This window comes from Echinops telfairi, unplaced genomic scaffold (assembly GCF_000313985.2).
Source record: "Echinops telfairi isolate 266 unplaced genomic scaffold, ASM31398v2 ScPeMD7_28;HRSCAF=97, whole genome shotgun sequence".
Lineage (NCBI taxonomy): Eukaryota > Metazoa > Chordata > Mammalia > Afrosoricida > Tenrecidae > Echinops > Echinops telfairi.
The window spans coordinates 5,243,917-5,259,881 of record NW_022103925.1 but is presented as its reverse complement, the minus strand read 5'-3'; the positions used below and the strand labels follow the sequence as shown (position 1 = coordinate 5,259,881).

The 15,965-nt window shown below is 61.8% G+C and overlaps 2 protein-coding genes across 3 annotated transcripts in view; one reads left to right on the top strand and one right to left on the bottom strand.

The window, feature by feature from the left end:
- Positions 1–2,366, top strand: part of NSG1 (neuronal vesicle trafficking associated 1) — a gene marked incomplete at its 5' end in the record, with an annotated part of 16,467 nt that extends 14,101 nt beyond the window's left edge. The window contains one exon of the mRNA XM_004715133.2: positions 1,422–2,366. Coding sequence (XP_004715190.1) covers positions 1,422–1,622 — 201 coding nt within the window. The remainder of the gene's footprint in view (positions 1–1,421) is intronic.
- Positions 2,367–3,325: 959 nt separating this feature from the next.
- The window catches only part of STX18 (syntaxin 18), a 65,716-nt gene continuing 53,076 nt past the window's right edge, over positions 3,326–15,965 (bottom strand). The window contains exons 3-11 of one of the 2 annotated variants that reach the window (XM_004715079.2): positions 14,425–14,540; positions 13,573–13,650; positions 13,407–13,473; positions 10,604–10,719; positions 9,311–9,402; positions 5,941–5,999; positions 4,878–4,947; positions 4,009–4,089; positions 3,326–3,710 (exon numbers count right to left, since the gene is read on the bottom strand). In XM_004715079.2, the coding sequence (XP_004715136.1) occupies positions 3,615–3,710; positions 4,009–4,089; positions 4,878–4,947; positions 5,941–5,999; positions 9,311–9,402; positions 10,604–10,719; positions 13,407–13,473; positions 13,573–13,650; positions 14,425–14,540 (775 nt within the window). In that variant the 3' untranslated portion in view covers positions 3,326–3,614. Of the gene's footprint in view, positions 3,711–4,008; positions 4,090–4,877; positions 4,948–5,940; positions 6,000–9,310; positions 9,403–10,603; positions 10,720–13,406; positions 13,474–13,572; positions 13,651–14,424; positions 14,576–15,965 lie in introns of both variants that reach the window. The other variant, XM_045289531.1, reaches the window with a different exon arrangement.

The following is a 15,965-nucleotide window of genomic DNA, read 5'->3' as shown; positions in this document are numbered from 1 at the left end:
CCCCCCCAGCACACGGGGCCCTCACCATCTTCCTAGAGCCAGTAATGACAAAGCAGCGGCTCTGTGAGCAAGGCCAGGGCTGCTGCACGGCAAGCACGCAGACTGGGCTACTGAGCCAGGCCCTGAGTGACGCTGCGGGGCAGGGGAGGCTGCTGGCACTAGGTGACCGGGGGAGCTGGCTTCCCCATTGCTAGGCAGCCCACCTACAGGAGACGCTCCAGCTGACCGTACCCTGATGCAGGAGGTGCCCTAGGAAGTGGGGTGTGGGGTGTGTGTGGCAGAGGCGCTGAAGATCAAAGGAAGAACTGGTATGGTACCCTCTCACCCTGTTCATAGATGCAGAGCTGTCCCAGGTGGGAGTCACCCAGGTGTGGAGATGGAAAACCTGGTCATGCTCAGACTCTGCTAGGACCAGGACTGACCCCCGTGGGAGACACTAGGCCTGGCCTCTTCCCCATCCCCAGCTGAGCTGTCCGGCAGTGCCAGATGAATCAGCACATTGAAAGGATGAGGCAGCTTGGCCTCGGGTGGCCTTGGAGAGGTGACAAGGTGTCACATGGGCCAGAGGCAGTGCCACTGACCAGTGTCCAGCAGGCCTGTGGGCTGCCCTGAGCTCATCTGGCTCCTGACCAGCCTGACCCAAGGGGAGCAGCGGGCTGGCTCCTCCCACTGATGCCCCACCCTTTGCATTGACAAATGGGTGGGGCTTCTCTCCAGTATATCCCCCCCTGGAATCACAGCCATCGGAGGGAGCCCCCACCCTGGGCTTCGTGGGTTCTGGCTTGTATGTCCAGCACTGGTTCCTGAGGGGGCAGGGTCCTGCCAGCCTGGCCAGTGGCTTCCTTAGGTCTTGGACAGTAGGTGACACCCACGACTCTGGTATAGCCATCACTCATGCTGTTGGGCAGGAGCCCCCCCCCCAGCATTGTATTCTATGTTGTAACCATCTCAGCTCCCCCCTCTGAGCACTGGTCTGTTCTGGGGGTGCCATCTGCACCTGCTGTGTGCCTCCCTTTCCTCCCCTCCCTGGGTCCACGCGGCTCCCACCTCGGGGACCAGTCCCTGTGAGGCGGCAGATGCAACTCATCTGTTTGAGTCAGGGCGTCTCTGGGCCTGGCGGTGCAGTGGCCAAGTGCTCACGGCTAGCCCAGAGGCCCTTGTGCCAGTCCCTCAGCTGGCTGCCAGGGAGAAAGGCCTGGCTGGCTGTGCCCGTGAAGATGGTGGGCCTCGCAGATCCCGTGGGCAGTTCTGCGGGGTTGTGGGAGGCGGCCCCGGTCAGGGTGAGGTATGAGGCCTCTTGGGGAGCAGGCGGGGGCCCCCAGGCAGTGAGGGCCGAGGCCCCGCCCCCAGCCTTCCCTCTGGGAACTCGCGGCAGGCCGGGCAAGGCTGACGCTGGCGCCGCTGCGGCCCCCTCTCCCCAGAACACACAGTGCGTGCCCGAGGGCCTGGAGAGCTACTACGCGGAGCAGGACTCCAGCGCCCGGGAGAAGTTCTACACGGTCATCAACCACTACAGCCTGGCCAGGCAGGGCAGCGCCCGGGCCGCCTCGCCCTGGATGTCCGTGCTGTCGGAGGAGAAGCTGTCCGAGCAGGAGACCGAGGCTGCAGAGCAGTCGGCCTAGCGGGGCAGCCCGCGCCCCGGCCCCTGCTGGGGCTCTCCCGGAGGAGGTAACCGAGGGACCTGGAGGGACATTTCATTCTGTGTAATTACCGATACTTTAGAGGTTACTCATTTCCGGTGCAATTGCTTCTGTCCAATAATGCTGCTTTGCAAATGTGCCTGCTGCAGACGCAGGGCAGGTGCAGACAGGACCTCAGCCCGGCCTCCGGCGCTGCGGCCACACAGGCCCTGCTCCCAGGGGAGCCGGGAGCTGTCCAAGAACACCTTGCCCCGGGATGGCCAGGGGCTGGACTACCGAAACCCTCCCATTCTTGTGGGATTTTTTTCTTTTCTTAACCCACCTTGCTGTTTGCAAACCTTGCTCAATAGACACCCTTAGGGTGAGCCCTCCTATGGCTGAGGGCAGCTGTCCCCACGTCTCCCCCTGCCGGTCCCTTGAGTGAGTTCGCATTTAGGAGAGGGGAGCCGCCCCCACAACTGCTGCTGGCCCCCAGGACGAGCTCCTGCTTAGCTGAAGAGAACTGTCCCCGCCCCGCTCCTGCCGCCTGTCAGGTGGCGGTGCTGCTGGCCATCGGGTGAGGGAGGGGAGGGGAGGGACCCCAGCCCCTGTGCCGACTGTGCACAAGAGTCGCATGAAGGTGGGTGAGTGGCAGCGGGGTCCGCCCTTGTCCGGTGGGCGGGACTGAAGCTGCGGCCTACCCCTTTAGCAAGGCTGTTGGGAAACCCAGCAGGGGAGGGGGGGCGACATGGGGGCTGGGTGGGGGCACCTCCCTAGGGCCTCCATGCGGGAGGCCAGTGGGGGACTGGGAGGCGGGCGGGGGGCTGTGGGGTGGTGGGCGGGGAACATGCACACCCAGTTAGGAAATGCCAGTCCACAATCTTTGTAAAGAAATGGCGTTCCGATCCGAATTCTGACTGACATCCAAGTATATGTTTACAAATTGCCAGTTAGATAAACTTATGTGTGTGGCACAATTAAACAGAACGAAAGGCCTGCCCTGCCGTCTCCGTGTGGTGGGAACCGTCGTGGGGGCTGGGCGAGGGCGCGGTTCAGGGCCTGCCTGTGGCCAGGTAGGTCAGGACGAGGACGCAGGCACGCACGTGGGAGCTGTTTGTGAGCACAAGCGCGGTGACTGCGCCCATGGCGGCTCCGGACAGTGGTGACAAGGGCCCCGACCCACAGGTGGGTGTGCACAGCGCACCTGCGGGGGTGTCGGGCGTGGGACTTGCCGCCCCAAAGCCACACAGTGCTGACTCATCGCGACCCTGGGTGGGTTTCTGAGACTTTCCTGTGGAGGTGCCGACCATGCAGATGGCAGCCTGGTGCATAACCATACCACGACCCAGAGGGAGACTGCGCCCCACTTATGCTGGCACGCTGCCACAGGCATCAGTGCACCCGCTGAACCCCAGCTCGCCCGGTCCAAAACACCACGCCCCTGCCCTACCCATGGCACGCAGCGCAGATGGGCGTGTTCATTGCATCTGTCCGGCCCCGCCCCTGCTGATGTGTTTTGCACATGCGCGGACCCACCCGCTCTTTCTTGGGGTGCAGGCCTTCCGCAGGTCCTGTCAGCTCTGAGCGAGGGGGAGGGGAGGGGTGGGGGTAGCGGCCACGTGAACAAAGTGCCAGCCAGACCGCCAGTCACGTTTCTGTGCCCGGAGAGTGGGTGCTCCCGACTCAGAGAAGGCACAGGGCGCCGCCGCAGTTTCCTGACTTTATTGAAAGGAGATGCTCTTGGGGCCGGACGGGCAGCAAGGACCTGAGACAAGCTGGGGCCTGCAGCGCCCTGGTGCCCGCGACTCCCTGTTAGCAGCCACTTGTGCGTGGCACGTGGCAGTAGGCACCCCGGAAGCCGTCTCACCAGGACAGTTTCATGGTTCACCTGCGTCGTGCGGTCTCGTTTCCGTGTGGGCTACTGATGGGCCCCACGCTGGGGCCCGTGTGCCCCGCCGGGCGGGGTGCGGCTCCAGCAGGCGCAGCTCGCAGGCTCTAGCTGTCATACCAGTCAAGGAAGAGCAAGGAGAAGGAGCACATGACGAGGAAGAAGAGGATCCACACGCGGAAGCCGGCGTTGTTCTTGATGGCCTGGGGCAAGCACGGATCACAGTGGTCAGATGCCCCCATCCCCACTGCTACCACATGGGGCAGGCGCCAGTGCCCGTGGGTGCTGTGCTGGGGTTCTACTACATAGGACATGCTCGTCTGTGCCCTCTGAGACTCGTGTATACACTGACACCCCACCCCCCACCCTCAACGCACACACATACACACCACACAGATCTGGCCCATGTGTATTGTAGAAAGTACCAACGGGGCCTGGGACTACGGGTCACAGCGGCCAGTTTCTCGGGTTCAGGGCTCTGGCCCCTCGCGCAGCACCCACCTCTCGGATGTCTTCATTGCCTTCCTTGATGTTCTCTGTGGCGCCAACCACCAGCTGGTGGATGTTGTCGATCTCAGCTTCCTGGGGGAGAACAGGGCCTACAGGTGAGCCGCCCCTGCTCCTCCGGCCAAGGAAGGGCACTCCTGGCAGGTGGGAGCCCTTAGAGAAAGGCGCGCCCTCCTCCGGCCCTCTGGGGAAGCCGCTCTGGAGAGAAAGACTGCCGCCTGGCTGGCAGTCGGGTGGCTCCACGGCGGGGGCTCTGCCTGCAGGAGATGGGCTGACCCGGCTGCTGCCCCTGGGGCACAGGACGGCAGTGAGTGCAGGGCCGCTGTGTCCCGCTCTGCTGTACATCTGGGAACTATGCGTGGGTCCCAACACTACACACTGTGCCAGGTAGTGGCTGAAAACTGCAGGTGGGTGTGCCGTGAGGACTGTGAGGGGCTTCAGAAACTTCTGGGCAAATGGCATCCTCTGTTAATCCCATTTCCCCCTGTATTTGTTGTCCGAGAGTGTGGTGTGGCAGGACTGTTTCCTGTGAGAACCTGCCTCACTTGGAGGGGCCCTCGGATGGACACACACACTCTCATGCATGACTGGGGTTGTCTCCTGCCAGGTGCTGGCTGGAGGGTTTTTGCAAAATTCCCAGCAGTCCTGCAGGGGTCAGTCACCTCCCTCTTGCAATGTGGCTCAGAAGGGGTGACTCAGCTCACCCTGGGAGGTAGCCAGGCCTCCCTCATCAGCCGGCTGCACTGCCCAGCATGTCTCCAGAACCCTAGGTGACCTCATCACCCCCAGTGTCCGTGGGCTCCACACGCACAGTCCTGCATCCTTTTAAGCTAAACTTACAACCCCACCGCCCCTCCACCTACCTGCTGTAAGACCTTCTCCGTGAATATCTCTTGGAGTCTGGAGATTTCAACCACTTTACCTTCTATCTGCCTGAACGAACAGAGGAACAAGCGGGTCGTGTCCGAGGCAGGTCACCCATGGGGAGGGCAGCCAGCTGAAGGGGTCCCATCTGCCAGTGGCTGCACCTCCCGTTCCCTCAGCAACCATCAAGTAAGCAGGTGCTGACACCTGGGGGCACCGCATGGTCTCCAATTCTGAACCAGGTGGGCCCTGGGGTGTGGCACCCAGCTGTGCCTGTTCCACAACCCCATGTCCCCATACAGTCTGGGGGTCAGTGCCACCCAGAATGGAGGGAGGGGGTCAGACTCTTCACTGGCCCCCTCTCTGACCAGCCCGGCCACCTCTGAACCATCCTGCTGTGCCCAGGGTGGCTGGGGTGCTACAGGTACATCTAACTGCTAGGCGCTAGCGGGGGTCCTCAAACTACAGCCCACGGGCCACATGCGGCCCGCCGAGGATAGTTGTCCAGGCCGCCGGGTGTTTTTGCCCCCTTTTGTTTTTTACTTCAAAATAAGATATGTGCAGTGTGCTTAAGAATTTGTTCATAGTTTTTTTTTAAACTATAGTCTGGCCCTCCAACGGGTCTAAGGGACAGTGAAATGGCCCTGTTTAAAAAGTTTGAGGACCATTGTGCTAATGCCTGCAGCAGGCAGGGGTGGGGTCGAGAGGCAAACCCAGGAGGCAGGGCTGTTCTGGGATGAGGTCTCAGTGGACAGGGTGAGGTGGGGGGCAGAGCAGGAAGGCAGATGGAGCTGCAGCTGCGGCCTTGTGAGCCCAGGGACAAAATGCTCAGGAAGGACCTACTGAATACACAACTGCCCTGGGAGGCCCCAAGGCCCTGTGACCACCTGACCTTTGGGAAGTGCCCACAATGCAGCAGGGGCTTCCGTAAAGACCCCACAGGCGCCGCCACCAGGGCCTCTGGCAAGCACGTCCACTGCCCACAAGGAGGCCTGGCTATGGCTCAGTGGACAGCACGTGCTGGGCCCTCTGGAATGGTCCTCCTGCAGCTGCTGCACATACCTCACTTCTTCAAACAGGCTGTTCATTTCACCGACGAGCCGCTGGTTCTCTTGTTCAAACTGTGAAGGGACAGGTCCACGGAGCCACGTTACTCTGGGCTCAGCATTAGGCCGCAGGCAGGGCTGCGGGGCTGTCACAGCTGTGGGTACACTGCATGTCCCCCTGGGTGACTGTGCTCACTGGGGCCGGAGCCTGCTCTACTCCACTTGCCCTCAGAGCAGGACTGGAGGAACACAAAGTGGCTTTGGGATCCCCAATGCCCCCCAGGATGGTGCTGGGTGCCACCTCAGTCTCTCCCTCCCCACTGCCTCCCACCCCCTCTCCAGCACTGCCCCCTGGGTACCTCCAGGTGCCCCCTCCCCTTCTCGAGCACCCACCCTGCTAACACCATTCCAGGTGTGGTCGGGATGCCTCTTCTCCCCTACGGGCACTCGCATGCCTTCTGTGCCCTCACCTGTCCGACTGCACAGTGCCCATCCCCCATCTGCTGATGGGTACCTCTCCTGCCTGTGGGGCTCTGAGGAGGGCTCAGGGGCTCCCTGGCACCCAGAGAGGGGCTCTCTCAGTGCTGCCCCTGACACTTCCTGGGCCCCCCTTTCCACCTCCCCTCTTGCCTGTGCAGTGAGGCCGGAAGCAGCCCAAGGCCTCCCCCGAGGCTTGCCAGGGACCCTGTGAGCAGACATGCAGATGGCCTTCTCTGCTGCCTGAGGACATGGCCTCAAATGCAGCTCCCCGACCTTCAGCTGTGTGGCCTTGGGCAGGGCACGGCCCTCTCTGTGCTTGTTGGTGATGGTGAGCTGACTGCCCCGGAAGACACCCGTGATGCTCCACAGGGTTCCCCTGGCTGCCTGCCTCTAGGGGAAGCCCGTCCACGGCCGCTGCCTTCTCTGCACCTGGTGGCCGGAACCTTGGAGCTCCGGAAAGCAGCCAAGTGCTTGACAAGGGTGCCACCAGAGCCCGACCCTGCTACAGGGGCTCCAGGCTGGCCAAGCCGTGACTCGGTGGCTGACTCCCTTGGACCCCGTTCCCACCTCTCTGCACCTGCACCGCCTACACAGGACAAGCACCCCTCCCACGGGCTCGGGTCACCCGCCACTGGAGAAGCCTGCTGATGGGGACGGTGGAGGCCACAGGGGAAGGGGCCCTGGGCCGGGACAGCAGTCCCTGCGCAGCTGTCCCTCTGGGCCTAACCTCCCTCGTTGGTGCTTCTGCAAGCATCCTGACATGAGAGGCCTCGGAGGACAAAAGGCCAGGGCTGGGGGATGGGAGACCCAGAAGCCAGCCTTGTGTCTCTAAAAACCGGCCTGGGACAGGCTCCATACAGGCAGGTGGTTCCACCTGAGAGCAGAGAGGGAGGGCAGCAGAACCAGCGGGGCCCACTCAGCCCACACCTCCTCCCTGTTCTGGGGACAGCTGGCAGCCGCTCCTCTGGGTGAAATCCCAAATCAAATCGCTGTTATCGGGCTCAATTTAGTGTTTTTCCCCCCGGGTTGGGGCAGGGGGTGGGGGGGCTGCTGCGCCGGCCCTCCGGCCCTCAAGAGAGGACGACGGTTATGAATGACGACCACATGTGCTGCAGACCCGCCCACACACAGTCCTTCCCTTCGTGTTCCCGGTTGAGCTGGGAGGTCACTCTCGGCTACTATTCCCAATGGAGAGACAGGACTGGGCAATCAAGGGTCTGCAACAGGGTCCTGAATCCACGGCGACTTGTGCCTCCCATCTGCAGTCGCTTCCCCGTCACAGGGAGCCCACGGCTGACAGGAGGAAGCTCGGCCCAGTCCTGCCTCACCACTGGCTGCTTGAGCTCGGGGCGGTGCCCCTGGCTCGGGCCTTCCAGTTTTCTGCTGATCCTTCCCCGGCCACGGTGAGCTCCATGGCGTCCCGTGCAGGTGGGTGCTGGATGCTGACTATGGGAGACTGAAGAAGACTCGCTGCGTCTGAATGTGGTGCTGGGGAGGAACACCTAAACAGCCATGACGGACTGCCCACAGGGCAAACTGACCAGTCTGGGAAGCAGTGTGGCCAGAGTGCTCCTGAGAGGCAAGCACAGTGAGAGTTCATCCCCTATACTTGGGCATCTTGTCAGGAGAGACCAGTCCCTGGACAAGGACATCAAGTTTGGTAAAGTGGAGGGCAGCGGGAAAGAGGCAGGCCCTTGAGGAGACGGACGGACATCTTTGTTCTGTCAGGATTTAAATTTGCCTCGTGCAGTGTAGCCTTTGATTTCCGCCTTGCTGCTTCTGCGGGCAGTGATGGTTGCCACGTGCTGCCCACTGGTTCGAGTGAGGGCTGTGCTTTTCTTGACACTGAGCAGCAATCTGTCCTGAAGGCCAGTCTGTGATTCTATCAAGTCCTCTCCGTCCTCCTCTCTGTCACCAAGTGAGGCCGTGTCACCTACAGGGTCAGTAAGTCTTCCGCCCACTCTCACGCCGGGTTCCTGCGTGCTCGGTACACAGAGTGAATACATATGGCGAGCGGGTGCAACCCTGATCTCAGCCCGTGCAGTAGCTCCCTTTGTGTGAAGGACTGACTCCTGGTCTACGTACAGGCTCCGCAAGAACACGACGGAGCGTTCTGGAATGCCTATTCTTCTCGAGGTTATTCATAATTTGTTAAGACCCACACAGGCAACAAAACACAAGTACACATCTGTCTGGCATTCTCTACTGTCAGCCGAGATCCACCTGCCATCACTCATGCTACCTCTCGCTCTCAGTCCCGTCCCTAGGTTTTCTAGCAGCTTCCCGTCGATGCACTGGCGCACCAGTTCTGTGCATGTGACAGCATCGGTGCTGCTATGTAATCTCTGCATTTCCTCAGGGTGGAGGGTCATGTAGACGGAGGGCTGCCGTGCTTTCCTCCTGTCCAGGTCGGGCTGCTCCGAGCAGGAGCTGACTCGGCACTAAGAGCAGCAGCAACAACAGTGACAGCTGCTGGTTGGCATGCAGGGTGGACACAGCAGCGCAGGGCACCAGGCAGGGCTTCCTCCAGTCCTCTCCCTGCCGAGGCCCAGCCGAGCTGCACACAGACCCCGGGCTTCTTTGGAAACCCACTGGAAATTGTACTTGACAACCAGGGAGCAGAAGCCGCCTCACTAAACGGAGAGCCAACGAGGGTGACGGTGGTCTTACGCTGGCCTCAAATGACCACAACTCTAGCAAATTCCCACCACTGAGGAGCCAGCCCCGATAGTGGCCGATGCTGCAGTGTGATGGATGCACGCCTGACCTTACCGGCCCTGGGCACACTAAGCTGTGGCCAGCCTGACCACCAAGCGGAGCCCCTCAGGTTGCAGGTGCTGGGGGCCAGCACACGGTAGCCTCCCTCCTCCTCCCTCCTCCTCGTCACTGACAGGCAGGCGCCTTACCATCTGGATCTCCTCCGGGGACAACTCGTCCTCGCCTCTCCCTTCCCCCCAGTTCCCCAGTTCCGGCCGGGCGTCAGGCGAGTGCTTTTCCACTAGAAAGAAAGAAAAGTAGAAGGGTGGTGACCCACATGGGACAAGAGGACACCTCCAACCCCCCAACACCCACCCACCCACCCACACGATGCATGTGTCCTCCTGGTTTGGAGCCGACACTGTCCATGTATGCACGTTCCTAGCTGTGTATGTGTGTGAGAGATTGAATGAGTGAGTGAATGAGATGGGGAGCAGGCTGGGGCCCAGGTTCAGGTTTACCCTGCTTTAGCTGGGGCAGGGGGTGGGTGGATATTCCAGCCCTGACTCTCTCCCGAGGAGCGGCTAGTGGCTTCAAACTGCTAACCACGTGTTTAACATCTCCAGACACGACCACTATGCCACTGGAGCCTCTGGCTCTCTAAGTACAAGACACCAGAATGAGACACACAGACATTTTGGTCCTGGGAACCAAGCACACAGAGACCCTGAGTTAGAGCGAGAAATCCTATTGCCCCAAGTCAGGCTGGCCAGTCCACCCCACAGCCATGTACCCGCCTGGGACCAGCTCCCTGTGGTCCACCCCGCACCCTTCCCACTATACCCCACAGCTCCCAGCATTGCCTCATTTCGCCCTCTAGAACATTCTAAGTTCCTGGCACCTCCCCCACCCCCACCCCCACTTATGCCCTCTGCTCGAGGCAGAGCCTGGTCCTTGGGACTATGAGTGCCCACAGGCAGGAGGGAGTCTCTGAGGGGACCTCTCGGAGCCCTGGCAGAGCAGCTGAGAAGGGAAGGTGTGGAAGGGTTGAAGGCACCAGTGGCTCTCAGCGTGGACAGTGATGGGGCAGTCTGCGTCAGTGCAAAGGAACAAGCCAGACTCACTGCCCCCCTGCAGGACAGGCCTCATGGGCCTGCCCCCGTGCTCTGCAAGACCGCCACTGGGCACTCTCCCCTCCTCTCCTGTGAAGATGGCAGCCGTGAGATCCCTGTGGGCAGCTCTGCTCTGTGCCCTGAGGCTGCTGGGTGGGAGTCCACTGGACAGCGAGGAATCTGGCCCCAGGCGGGGCGAGCTGGACAGAGCCTGCCTCACAGATCCACTGAGAGTTGCCGGTGGAGGGCTGCTCTGATCACCACCGGGCCGTCACAGCAGACCACGTAAAGAAAGGACAAGCAGGGCTGGAGTGCCCGGCAGGGCTCTCCCTCGTGAATTCCTCCCCACCTGAGTGACAAGGCCTCGCTGGCTGGGCCATGCTGACGTACCTGGAGCGTCCTCAGGGGCGGGCTTCTCCTCCGAGTCTCTGGAAGGGTCCTGGGACACTGCCTCGGGGGACAGGGGCTCGCGGGGCTTTGTGCTAGGCTCTGGCTCCAGCTTAGACCTACAAAGGGAAGAATCATCCTTGTCCTCTGGGGGCCGGGCATCTGCAGAGGAGCGTGGCAGCATATGTGACCCAGGGAGGCTGTGCCAGCAGCCCTGGGGTGGGGGGTGGGGTCGGGCGGGCAGTTAGGGCTGGTTCATCCTAGCTCCAGCCCAGGAGGCTCACGGGTGTGCACTAATGCCGACCATTCCACACCGAGTGCCCCTGTGATGGCTGGGCACCCTGCTGGTATGGGTGGGGAGGGGGTGGGGAGAGCCCACAGCTGCTAACTGGAAGGACGTGGTTGGAATACACCAGCCACTGGGCGGCAGAAAGATGGCCGTAGGCTTCCATACAGAATGACTGCCCTGGAAACCCTGGGGGGCCGCCTTCCTCCGTCCTGTGGGGTCACTGTGGAAAGTGCAGGCAGACCTCAGACAGACAAGACCGAGTGCACAGTGGCTGCGATCAGCGCTGCCACTCTGAGAAGGCCAAAGGAGACACACGTAAGCGAAGGACTACTAACGGCAGCTGACACCGCGAGGAGCCCTGGTGGGCCCTTGGGTAAGCTTTGGGCTAAAGCTTCCAACCTGGAAGCCACTCTGAGGGGAGGACAAGGGGCGGTCTGCACTGTCACGGGGCGCAAGGCCTGAAGTCTAGAACGCTGACTGAGGGAGGCACCCTGGAGCCCTGCCATGTGAGCCCCTGCAGACTGGCTCTCCACCCTCCTTGAGACCTGCCTTGCCTTCTGGAACAATATGGGGGTCCAGACTCCCTGTCCACAACACGCCTGCTCCCAGGAGCCGCCAGTTCCCGGGAGCCCCAGTTCCAGCTCTCTCCCAGCCCTCTCCGTCTCTGGGCCTGGTCTCTGGGCCTGGCTATGCGGCTGTCACTCTGATCCAGCCCCCCAGGGTCAGGCACCACAGAAACCCGACCCCTGGGCGGCTGAGTCAACAGTGCCCCGGGCAGTGGTCCCTCCTGTGCTCCTTTCTGCAGTTCACTATCTCATGAGTCCTCTGCTGCCGCCTGCATGGGACCTCTGATGGAGAGCTAGGAGGAAGGGCTGGGCAACCATTGTCAAACCCCTCCCCCGGTCACAGCATCGTCTGTCACTGGCTTTGGACGGTCCTCAGGAGGGCTCCATGGCTGGAGGGGGCATCACCCTTGGTGAAGCAGAGGGCCTGGGAGGGAGAGGGAGACCCTCGCAGATGGAAGGGCACCAAACAAAACCATCACCACCTCCGTGACAGGACTGACTGCCCTCAGGCAGCTGCCGGCCGACGGAGCCTGCTTGTCCCTGTCTCAGTTACAGTGAGCCTGTCAGACGGATTTTACCCACCAAGAACCAGGTTTTACTTGACGCAGGGCCCGAAGTCCCCGGTCCACCCGTGGCAAATGCAGGACTTGCACTTCTGCCCCAGGCCACCACAATCCTGAGGGAGGACCCCGCATCTTCAGAGCTGACCCGTCTGTCATGGATTGAGCATGTGCCCAGATGGCTGGGCTGCTCGTTGGCCTGGCAGCCACGTGATGCCATCAGGTGAGATAAACCAGCAGGAGGGGTCGGGCTGGGAGCCTGCCTCGCCCTTTATCTTAGAAGCATAAAAGGAGAAGGGACCCGAGAAAGAAGAGCTGGGAGCAGAGTGTATTCCTCGGACCTGGGGTCCCTAGCGCCTAGCCCCGGGGAAAGACTGGGGCCATGACTCTCGGTGCTCTCCATGGGATGCTGGCGAGAGGCTCAGAGGACCAGGCCTTTCCCGGGAGCCTTCCCTACAAGCAAGCCCTCATGCAGAGTGAGCATCCTCTTAGCTTGCCCAGCTGAGCGGGGGCTGGCGCTGCGACAGCCGCTCCAGGGCACGAGGGCAGTGGGCATGCCGGATCTCTCCACCCCAGCCTGTGCTGCTGGCTTGCCTCCGATCCACTCACGCAACACAGGTTTGGGAGATGCACCACAGCTGCCCTGGGTTCACCGCCAAGTTCAGCTGGGCGACCCTGAGCACGGAGCCCAGGTGCAGCGGAGTGGTAACATAGTTAACCATAGAATCCTGTGAGGGTGGAAGGGAGGGAGGTGACGTGCTGTCGGGGCTGAACTGCGGCTCCTACTGCCCAGGCTTTGTCAAGTCCACCCCAACTCCGAGCGACCCTGCAAGCCCCAGGGAGCCCTGCCCACGGGGCTCCATGCTGCCAGCGCCAGAGGCAGGCGGTCACCCGTCTCTTCTGAAGACAGTGGTTTTGAACAACCAGCCTTTCAGTTTGCAGCGAAATTAGGGGGTGCAGGGGCAGGCAAGCCCAGGGACTGCTGGAGAGACTCTGCCTGGCTTCCCGGCTGAGCTCTGGCCACGCAGCCTTGGGCCAGTCGTTTAGCCTGTGCGGCTTTCTGCCACCTAGAGCTCCTGCCTGAGCACGGCATTCAGCGCTCTGTCCTGCAGTAGCACCGGGGCTTGGGTGCTCTGGGGAAGCCTTCCAGGGGCCATGGGCCATGTGCCAGCTCCTCCCTCAGGGGGTCAGAGTCCCAGGTAACCCTGCCAAGCTGGCACCAAACAGAAGCAGAGCAAGTGGGCCCCTGACCTGGACATCAAGGGCAGCGCATGACCTGCTTCCTGGGGTTGCCCTCCTCTGCCCTCCCCACAACTGTGGCGATGCTCCTGCCTGGCCCAGCGGCCAGCCGCCAGAGGCAGCGTGGGGCCCAGTGCCTGAGGAAGACTCACAGCCTCTTCTTGTCCACCAGGCGCTTGACGCGCACGGCTCTCTGCTCCGAGTAGAGTTTGCACACTCCTGTTGGGGAGGGCGGGATAGCGCGCATTACCACGATGACCCCCATGAGCACCCTCAGACAGCGTGCTCAGCCCGCCCCCCCAAGAAGGCAGGACGTACTTTTCAGGTAGTCTTGGATGAAGTCCAGGACGACACCTCGGTGCTCCTTCACCTGCGGGGAGGACGCTGCCCTGAGGGCTGAGCAGAGGAGACCACCCTTCACTGACATGCTGGGGGAGCCGTGTGGCTGTGACACCACTGTGAGTGCACTCCGAGGGCACCCAGGGGGCCCAGTGCTCAGGCCGTCCTTCACACGACACCCGGAACCCGTAGGGGACGTCAGCTGTTGCCAGTCTTCCCGGGAGCCGATGGCCTGCCCCTTCTCCTGAGGAGGGGCTGGTGGGTTTGAACTGGCAGCCCCCCACTAGCTCCTAGCACCACCACCACACTGCAGCCGCCATGGCTCCCCTCTCCCCAAGGAACCACAAGCCAGGCACTCACTGCACCCATTGCCACACTTGCCACCATGCCGGACGCGGTGCGCCCAGCCTCCCTCTGCCAGCCCTCTCTCCACCACCAGCGGCAGCTCTGCTCGGGCCAGCACACAGGCGACCCCACACAGCTGTCCTCATGCTGTCCCACCGCACCTGACACGGCCGGGGAGCATGCATAACACACACAGTGCTCAAAGGAGGACTGTGCGCAAGGAGCCCCACGTGTGCAAATCTGCACTGAGTGATGTGAGTGGAGGGCCTATCCATCGCTCATGTGACATGCACAGACACACGTTCATATTACATGCACGCACACACTTCTCAGGACAGTGGGATTAAAAGTGGAAGCCCCTTGTAGATCTTTACCATCCCCTTGAGAAGCGGAGGCTACAACGTGAGCAGGGCAGACTAGAGGGGGACTTGGAGCTGCAGCTGGTCTGGGCAGTGGCCAGCTCCCCTGTGAGTCCCCATCTGGTACCTTCGGTCCTCAGCTGCTGGATGGCCTCGGCGCAGGTCCTCATGAAGAGCTGCGCGTCCTGGTCGATCTGGTCTCGTTCGGCGTCGGTCATCCGCCCGCACTCAGTCATGGCATGGCTGGAAGGAAGACCCGGAGGTCGGCGGGGCCCGGGCTGAGGGGAAGAAAGTGCTTCCCTTCAGCCCCAACAATAGGCTGGGGCAGAGGCTGTGGGGCACGGCCATGCCGGGCACTGGCCCCAGGACGGCCTGCTGCGGGGCATGAGCAGGGCTTGAGCATGGGGGCGGGAGCCCCGAGGCTGCGATGGAGGAGTCTGCTGGCATCATGGGAGTGACAGCCCTCAGACCCCCGTGAGACCTTTCAGAAACAGCTCCTGAACCAGGAAGGGTGCACAGAGAAGGCAGAAGGACACCCTCCACTCCCGCCCTGGCCGGTCTGCCAACCCCCAGCCCCAGCCCCCATGGATGGAGGCTCTTTGGTCTGGCAGACAGGGTGTGTGTGAGAAAGCACTCTGGGCCTGCACCGCCACTGCGGGGGTGGGGGTGTGGGGTTGGGGGGTGTTGGAAGTCCCAGTGTTTCTGACCAGCCCCAGGGCGCTCGTTTGCAAATGACTTCAGGTGGGTTCCAGGGGGCAGGGTGCATCTGTAAGTGATGTGGCCCAGCAGGTGTGTGCTGAGTGAGGGTGTCCAGGATGAGCACGTGTCTGGGCAGCACCGAGGACAAGAAGAGGTCAGACTGGGCCAAGGTAAGCAGTGGGCGTGGCCCCAAATTAAGGCCTGCAGTCACACCATGATGACTGCTTTGAAAAGATGAGCCTTTGGGCAAATCGTTCCAAACGATTTCCTCATCTGCTGTTACATAGGGGCTTCAACACCTGAGAGGGCAGACCACACACCTTTTCATCCCTCTTTCCTGGCAGCAGCGCAGAGGGGAACCCTGGGAGGGGGTGGGGTGGGCTGGGGACAGGTGCCATGTGTAAGGGAGGGGATGCAGGAGGAGGCTGCCTGGGGTGGCTGGGGTGCAGGGCAAACAGAGTGACAGTGGCTGTGTCCTTGGGGGCTGGTGGGCAGGGGCTTGGCTGGGAGCGCTGGCCAGGCTGGCTGAAATACCAGGAATGGGTGAGTAATGGGCTAGTGGAACCAGGCCAGGCACTCACCTGGAGTTAGGGGCTCGATAAACGTTTGCTGCACTGAATCCTAAGGCAGGGGTCACGGCAGCGTGTGGGTGGTGACAAAGGACTGGAACGAGGTGGCTGGGCCGGGGTTGGAGGCTGAGGGTCACCAGGGGAGCAGGAGACAGGACCCTGGCGCTCCCTCAGAGGACAAGCATCACTATTAATACCTGTCCTTCTAGTGCACTCCCCAGGGTGGAGTAAAGCGCTTGGGACTGAATGTTCCAAGACCAACAACTGGTTTTGGAAAAAGAAACCAGGGCAGAGGGCCGGCTGCGGGCTATTTCTGACGGTCTTGAGGAGAGCACGATTGAAGCAGGAACAGGCAGGCCTGGAGGGCAGTCCTCCTGAGCTGCAGTGGCCTGTGGGCAGG